General features: G+C 42.6%; 1 protein-coding gene across 1 annotated transcript; it reads right to left on the reverse strand.

Moving 5' to 3' along the window:
- Positions 1 to 7,593: 7,593 nt before the first annotated feature.
- On the reverse strand, positions 7,594 to 8,990 carry LOC122012895. Its single transcript, XM_042569556.1, has 2 exons — positions 8,108 to 8,990; positions 7,594 to 7,913 (listed from the first exon to the last, which is right to left on the reverse strand). The coding sequence occupies exons 1-2, from the start codon at positions 8,834 to 8,836 to the stop codon at positions 7,845 to 7,847; spliced, it is 798 nt and encodes a 265-aa protein (XP_042425490.1). The 5' UTR covers positions 8,837 to 8,990; the 3' UTR covers positions 7,594 to 7,844.

Consider the following 8,990-nt stretch of genomic DNA (forward strand, 5'->3'; position numbering starts at 1 on the left):
GGGGCGGAAGGATGCTAAGCAGATGGAATTCTGCTTTCCCGTTACCCATGAAATCAGCTTACTCTTTCTTCGTCCACTGATATTCTTCTTTCTCGGCTCCTTTATGATCCACAGGTGCTACAAAATCATATTTCATTGTTAATATAATATCGAAATATGTTTTAAAAAATACCTCCATTCGGCGTTTCCATGTAGCGAAGTCTCCGTAGAATTTCGAGGGGGGGGGTGAATAATTGCACCGACCATCGTCTTGATCTTTGTAGACGGCGGTTAGTCCTTCTGAGGCTGTTGGGCTCTGATACCACTTGTTGGCGCAATAAGTTGGCAAGAGGAGAGGAGTGAATTGCCTAAAATAGAAAAAATACCCTCCTCGTTCTTTCAACTCTAAAAATGCAACAACAATAAAATAACAGAACTAAAGAAGACTCAGCAGTTGACTTAGTTACAACCTGGGTGGTTGTTAATTCAAGGCGGTTGAACAGCTCACTAAGAATCTCCTTTTTTGAAGGTGGAGAAGCCTTTTACATACTGAAAGCTCTACGAGTTGCTAGGAAGTTAGTACAAGAGTTGATATCCTATTTTCTAGCTCCGGGGGCCTTTTTATAACTCTTGAAAATTCTATCTAAAGGCTTGCGGGTGCCTCCCAAGGGGTAGAGGGTGCCTCCCAAGGGGTGGAGGGCGCCTCCAAGGCAAGATGAGTGGATAAACTTTTATCCACTCGCAAACGATCAAGTTGACTGGTTTGAGGGCACCTCCAAGGCATAGAGGGCGCCTCCAAGACATGGACTGCACCCTCCCTCCTGAAGAAGGTGGAGGCGCCCTCAACACTGCATTGAGGGTGCTTTCAGCTTGCTTTTTCAGCTCCTTTATACCTTCGGACGCTTCGATCGCTTGGGTGATTGCAACCAACCGAAATAGGGCTCACCCGAATCCAATTTCCGACCTTCTCCTCGAGTAGGCTTCCGCTCCGGCTTCTCGTCTCTCGAACGTCGCTTACATTCTTCTCGTCCACCGATGTACTTTTCCGCAGCTCTTTCGTCCCTCAGACACACCAAGCTCGTCGGCTCCCTTCCCGTGCCGTCCTTCTAGCCAATTGCATCTTCTGCTCGACTTCCTGCGTTACTAAGCTCCTGCACACTTAGACACAGGGATTAAAATAAAACAGGATCCTACCTAACTTGATTGATAACATCAAAACAACCACGGGGTCCAATACTAACATCTAGAGATATGAATTAAGTTCAAGCAATGCTTGAACTTCTCTGTGGTCACTGGTTTTGTCAGCATGTCTGCAACATTATTTGCAGTGTGAACCTTCTCAAATTGAATTTCCCTGGAAGCAATCAACTCTCTGATCTTGTGAAACCTTATATCAATGTGTTTGGTTCTCGTATGATATACCTGATTCTTCGCCAAATAGATAGCACTCTAATTATCGCATAACAACTTGACTCCACATTGCTGAACACCCAGTTCTCTGACCAACCCTGTAAGCGATAAAGCTTCCTTCGCTGCTTCAGCTGCTGCCATGTACTCCGACTCCATAGTAGACCATGAAACAATAGATTGTATCATAGATTTCTAACAAATAGATCCTTCTGTCATAGTGAACACGTATCCTGTAGTAGACCTCCTATTATCTAAATCTCCTACATAGTCCACATCTACATACCCAGTAATTGAAGAATCTTCCGGTTGTCTACTGAATGATGTCATAATCAGTTGTATTTCTCAAGTATCTAAAAATCTACTTCACTGCATCCCAATATGGTCAACCAGGATTTGAGAGAAACTTGCTTACCATATTAACTGCTTGCGCCAAATCTAGTCTCGTACAAACCATGTCATACATCAGACAACCAACTGCACTGGCATAAGGAACCTTTGACATCTCTTAGATCTCATCAGCCGTCTTTGGACACTGTGTATTAGATAACTTGAAGTGATGCGCCAGGGGTGTGCTCACCGACTTTGCATTTTTCATGTTAAACCTATCCAGCACCTTCTCCACATAGCTATGTTGAGACAACCATAATCTCTCTGAGCTCTATCCCCGTGAATCTCCATCCCAAGAATCTTCTTGGCCTCTCCCAAATCTTTCATGTCAAATTTCATACTCAGTAGTCTCTTTAATTTGTCAATCTCTTTCATTTTCTTCATAACAATGAGCATGTCATCTACGTATAGTAGTAAGAAAATCAGTAATTCATTTTCAAGGTTCTTCACATATATGCAACAGTCATACTCACATCTCCAATATCTGTTTTGAATCATGTATGAATTAAAATGTTTGTACCATTATGTAGGAGATTGTTTTAATGCATAGAGTGATTTCTTCAATTTGCAAACCAACTGCTCTTGTCCGTGCTGACTAAATCCTTCAAGTTGTGACATAAAAATCTGCTTCTCCAAATTTTCATGAAGAAATGTCGTCTTCATATCCATTTTATCTAGCTGCAAATCGTGATGTGCCACCAAAGTCAACACCGCTCTAATTGACGTATGTCTTACCACTAGAGAGGAAATTTTTTTATAGTCAATCCTCTTTCTCTGTAAATACTCCTTTGCTACCAACTGACCCTTGAACTTCACTTCTTCTCCCTCCAACATTGTTTTTTTTCCTTGAATATCCACTTGCACCCTGTAGCTTTCTCTCCTTCAGGAGCTTCCACTAGATCTCACGTTTGGTTCTTATGCAACAACTCCATCTCCTTTGCCATAACACCTGCCCACCTATCTCTCTCAGAGTTGTGTATTGTCTCCTGAAAAGATGTAGGGTCTCCCCTACTAGTGATAAGCGCATAAGAAACCAAGTCTTCAAATCCGTATTTGGTGGATGGTTTTATGACTCGTCTCGTTTTACCATCGGCTATAGTGCGATACTCTGTGTGCTCTAAGTTAGAATCATTGGAGTCATGAGTCTCTAGCTATACCTGCATAACATCTTTCTCCATGTTGCTCTGTGATGTTTCCTTTCCTTCTTACCGAGTATGTTGTAGCATAATTTTCTCATCAAACACCACATCTCTGCTGATCACCACCTTTTTTGCCTTAAGATCTCAAAGATTGAAGTCTTTAACTCCTTTCTGATACCTTAGAAAAATGTACTGTTTTGACTTCACATCTAGCTTTGATCTTTCCTCACTAGATATGTACATATACGCTGGACATCCAAAAACTCTAAGATGAGAGTAATTTATTTGATTTTCTATCCATACTTCCTCTGATACTTTGCCTTCTAGTGCTGCCTTTGATGATCTATTAATGAGATAACATGTCATGTTAATCGCTTCCGTCCAAAAATTCTTTGCAAGCCCTGCATTCAGCCTGAGACATCTTGCCTTCTCAATGATTATCCTGTTCAACCTTTCCGCTACACCGTTCTACTGAGGTGTCCTACGAATCGAGAATTGCCTTATTATTCCATGTTGCTCACAAAATTCTTGAAACTTTGAATCTATGTACTCAGTCCCATTGTCTGACCTAAGACATTTGATCTTCCTTTCGGTCTGGTTCTCCACTTCAGTTTTTCATAGTTTAAACTTTACAAAAGTTTTTGACTTGTGACGTATAAAGTATATCCAGACATTTCGTGAGAAATTATCAGTAAAACTCATAAAATACAAGTGTCATCCACGTGATTCTATACTAGCTAGTCCTCAAAGATTTGTATGTACGTAGTCCAGAATCCCCTCCATTTTGTTTATTTTTGTCCTGAATTGCACTTTGCTCTATTTCCCAAGAACACAGAATTTGCAGAATTCAAGCTTGCATGTCTTGACACCCTTCAACAAATCTCTCTTGTAAAATTCTAGCATCTCACGTTCACCCATATGCCCTAGCCGTATATGCCACAAGACTGTACTGTCTGATTCAGACTTCACTAAGGCGACCCCACCTACAATTGTAGTCCCTATCAACTTGTAGATATTTCCTACTACCTTTTATCCTTTTATTATTGTCAGAGCTCCCTTCCTGACCTTCATCACCCTGCTCACTGATTTGTAATTGCAACCAATGTCATCCAGTGTGCCTAGTGAGATCAAGTTCTGCTTTAGCTCTGGTATATATCCTGACCTTCATATTGATTCTGATCACACAATCAAACATCTTGATTCTGATGTTCCCTATGCCGATAACTCTGTATGACACATCATTTCCCATCAACATTGAACCAGAATCCACTGCCCTATAGGTGTCAAATCACTCCTTGTTTGGAGTCATGTGATATGAACATGCAGAGTCTAAAATCTATGCATTCGTCAGCTGGTCCGAACTCGAGATAACTGATAGTATATCTCCATCACCGCTTTCTAAATTTTCTTCTTCAACTATATTTGCAGACTTTGTCGAATTACCTTTGTTCTCTACAACATGTTTCTTTATCTTTGGATAATCTCTCTTGATATGACCTTTGCCTCCACACTTAGAGCAAGTGATCACCTTCTTCCTTCTCGACTTAGAATGAGACTTCTTGTTGTTACCCGATTCATGTCGAGATTTACTTCTACCACGCTCTTGGTTGCTATTTACCATAAGTTCTTCTTCTTGAGAAACTTCATCGCTTGTTTTCTTCTTTTGATGAAAACCTAGCAACACACCTGTGATCTCCAATTTGAGAGTTTCTTTACCCCACATCAAAGTAGTAACTAAATTCTCGTATGTAGGAGATGGAGGTAGAGAATTCAACAATATCAGCACCTTGTCTTCATCTTCGATCTTCACATCAACCTGCTTCAGATCACTCACAATCTGATTGAATACGTTGATGTGCTAGCTCAGATCAGTTCCTTCTATCATTTTCAGCCCGAATAATTTCTGTTTGAGATACAATTTGTTTGTCAATGACTTTGACATGTGTCAGTTTTTCAGCTTTTGCCAAACTACCACCGGTGACTCCTCATCCATGACATGGTGCATCACATCATCCGTAAGACAAAACCTGATTATTGCCACTGCCTTCACATGAAATTCTTCCCAATCTTATCTTTCTATGCTTTTCGATTTCCTTTCTCCTAACGCCTTCATCATGTCTTGTTGCACCAACATGTCTTTAACTCTTCGTTGCCATAATTTGAAGTTTTCGCTTTCGTCAAATTTCATCATATCAAACTTTGCAGAAGTCGTCCCCAACATGTTGAAGAAATCCGTCAAAACCTGTAGCTCTAATATCAATTGTTGCGCAAATAGGGGGCAACACCTCTCAACCTCTAAAGAGGAAGAAGAGGAAGAGATCGCACGAAGCAACAAGACAAAGATGCGCAAAAGGAGAGAAAACACGAGGAAAAGGAAGAGGAAGAGAAAGAAGAAGAGTTACCGTAGTTCCGCAGCGTGCCTACTCTATAAAAACGGTCGAAACTTTATTAGAATTCTCTCTACACAAGAGAATCACATTACATGATTCTTGTGATTGTTGTACAATAGGTTTACAATGATCCGTATAAATAGTGAATAAACCCTAGGCCCGGTAAAATCATTACATAATTTTGTCATAAAAAATCACAACAAAACTCTGTTCTGAAAAATCGTAATAAAATTTTATTATATAAAATCGTAATAAAATTTTATTACAAAAAATTTACAGATTTTTCTTCCATAGCATCCATCACATTAACTTTTATCCAAATATAAGTCACTCGCCAACAACTATCATAGAGTAAGAGTTCAAATCTTGATAAAGCTAAAGAAAAAACTCTCTCCCGCACTAGCTAATTACAACTTCCCGATTTATCTCCTCACATATGGTCATGGGGCCAACCATATGGGGCCGTTGGATTGACAGATTTCCACCTTTACTACTATAGTATATATCGCCCTAAGGCATAGCCGAGTTGGTTATCACATGACATGTTTGTAGAATTAGCAAGGGTCGAATCTCGGCAAAAACAGAGTAATTATCCTCCCATGTGATGACTAGCTTCTATTTTCTAATTTACTCCCTCCCAATGGGGGAGGGGGCGCAAGGGTGATATATTTCATCTTTTTTTTGTAGAATAGTATGTAGTGTTGGCCTTCACGGGCATAGCTAAGGTGGTAAATAGATGAAGGTTTGTCGAGGTCAAGAGGTCGAATTTTGAGACTAGTGGGGCGTAAATTCCTGCACCTCGTATTACTCATCCCTATCCACTTACCTCCTCAGTTACCGTGATTTACCTCCTCAATATTAGTTCTGGGGCAGACTGGTGGGGGCTCTGGGTGAGTGCTTCGCCTTTTACCACTAATATATATCAATATTGTCCTTGAGGCTATGGTGCTGTGGAAGAACGTCAAGTTGTTACTCAGATACCTATGGTTTGATCCCCATTAAGGCGCATATGCAGGTTTTCTCTAAATGGGGTGTACAACCACGGGATGCTGAGTTTCTAAGCCGTCCATCGCCAATGCTTTTCAATTTACCCTAATGGCTTATGGGAAATTTCCGTAGGGCTAGGTATGTCGTCCCAGGTTTGATGTTATTGATTAATCATTTTTTAGTATATATTAGTGTGCTCGGTTGGTTAGAGAGAGTCAAGACTTACTACAATGAGGCAAAACATTAATTCTCAACGGGCACATATCCTTTAAAAAAAAAAATTCTCCCATTCCCTAATTAACTTACTATAAACTAATCTCATAATTGATCTCCTATTATATAACCTTGGAAATGTCCACGAGGAACCCACACCTTTTACTAGAATAGATGTTATTATATTCTATTAAATTTCATTTTAATTAGTGTTAAAATATAAAATTATTTTGTTAAAAAATATACAAATATTTCTATGCTTGTTCACGTAGTTTTATGTTTGCATAAATAAACATAAACAATCTATTATTTGTTTAACATGTGACCATTAGAATTGCTGCCCATTCATCAAATAACTTGATAAATAATATTCTATGTATTCCTCACGTCTGAAATAGGATGGCTGCCCATTCATCATATGACTTTTTTACTACATTGATAAATAATATTTTATATTTATTTATCAAATAGGTAGGTATATATATATATATATATATATATATATATATATATATATATATATATATATATATATATATATATATATTATATATATATATATATATATATCATGGTATTGAATTGTATACAATTTTGTCAGCCAAAAACAAATAAACAATTTTTTTTTTTTTGGCAAAATGGATTGAAAGGGAGTATGATCGGGCATTCATTTTATCGCGAAACTTTAATTTGCCTACAGTGAGATTCTGCGTGGTTCTTTGCGTGTCATCTGCGCTTTGGGATCGTTAATGCACGTTTAATCCCGACGTTTATTCTAATGCCGCAACTTGCGAAGCACAGTGCATTTACTACGCGATGCTAATCACACGTGATGAGATCGGTGTGAGGTCAGGGACGACCGGAGACCATGACGGCGGAACGGCGACGGCGGCGGCGCCGGTTGGACGAAGGAGGAGCGGCGTTGACCCAGCATCGCCGCGGCGGCGCCGGCGGCGGAGGAGCCTCCTGTTGCTGCTTCAGAGAAAAGTTTCCATTTAGGAAGCGGAGAATAGATTTTTGTGCCATGGAGAAGGAAGGCGATCGAAGCGCCCCAGCAAACTTTACATTGATCAATAACGAAGAGGAATGTGGCATTAGATCGTTGCAAGAACACAGGACAAACAAAAATAAAAGAGTAGAGCTATTTGAGGGAAATTAACTAGTTCATATTCAAGGGAAATAATGGAATTTCTTGTAAACCTAACTTTTTTTGTTGCGGCGATTGAATCCGAAGAAGAGATCGACGGCGGGCCGCGGATTTTTGCAGAGAATAAAACCGAACCTGGAAAAGGGGGATTTTGCAGACGAAATGCATCACGCCACCGGAAGGTGAACTTACCTACTTCTCATCGGGTACCTTGTAGGAATCGGCGGTGATCTCCGACAGCCACGAGCCCGGGAATAAGGACTGCAGAAAGAGGGAAATCGACGTGAGGAATCAAATCTCCGACGAGGAAAATGGTTGTTTCATTGGAGAAGGCAACCGACGAAGCGAAGAAAACCGATCAAATTTGGGGATTTCTAGGAGAGAAAAAAAGCATCCGAAAACGCGAACAGATGGGAGTAGATAGATCGGGGAGGTGGTGGGGAGAGGAAACTTACATCGAGCTGCTTTTGGATCGCCCTCGGTCGCCGCCGTGGTCGGCGGCGAGCCCTGGACCCGGTCATGGAGTAGAGGTCCTCATCGATCTCCTCTTTCGTGAGCGAGACCGAGAACTTGAGCCGCTTCGGCTGCTCCTGGTCCTCCGACCTCAGCCGGACCGCCTTGTTCTCTCTTGTTACCGGCAGGGACCCGGTTAGGTACTGGTGGTTCCCCGTCGGAGACCTCGGCGCCCGGCGTCGCGTCCTCAGGTTCCAGCGCGGCGCCGCTGGCTCCTCCGACGCGTCGGCTGCAGGATGCTCCGCGATCGCCGCTGGCTCCGGCACTGGGACGGGCTCTCTTCCGCCTATCCCGTCGACGGGGAGAAACGAAACCAGGTTCATGCGGTCCGCCGCCTCTCGGAGGTGAAGCAGCAGCTTCTCTCTGACCTCCTCGATCCGGGGGTCGTCGTCGCCTCCATCGTCCTCCACAACAGTCCTCCGTCGCCCCGTTTTCTCCTCGTCGTGCTCGGCCGTCTTCCGTCGGCCGCCGCCGGCGATCTCACCTTTTCCGTTCACACTCACACAGGGGAGCACCCGCCGGCTCCCCCATGACTTTAAGATCGGGAGAGAGGGCGTCGGTAACAGGCTAGCCGGCGCCTGAGGACGAGGCGGCGTGGCTTCCCTCGCTGCCGGTGCCGGAACCGGTGCAGGATCCGGAGGACGGGGAGATGTTTCGGCAGAGGTGACCATGGGGATGTGACCTTATCGATCCGACGCAGGCTTTCGCCGGCAGAAACCGGGAAACGCCGGTGACAGAAACCGGCGCTGCGGAAAAGGGGCCGGGGAAGGGTTTTCAAACGTGAGGGTGAGAATAGTGCGTGGAGGCGGGTGAAAGGGCGACGGA

Source organism: Zingiber officinale, chromosome 8A, assembly GCF_018446385.1.
Source record: "Zingiber officinale cultivar Zhangliang chromosome 8A, Zo_v1.1, whole genome shotgun sequence".
Classification (NCBI taxonomy): Eukaryota; Viridiplantae; Streptophyta; class Magnoliopsida; order Zingiberales; family Zingiberaceae; genus Zingiber; species Zingiber officinale.

Excerpts from the sequence above, each read along its gene's own strand:
- LOC122012895 (XM_042569556.1), bottom strand. The coding sequence starts at position 8,836 with ATGGTCACCTCTGCCGAAACATCTCCCCGTCCTCCGGATCCTGCACCG. Across the intron at positions 7,914-8,107 it reads CGATCCAAAAGCAGCTCGAT|TCCTTATTCCCGGGCTCGTG; the intron begins GTAAGTTTCCTC and ends CTCTTTCTGCAG.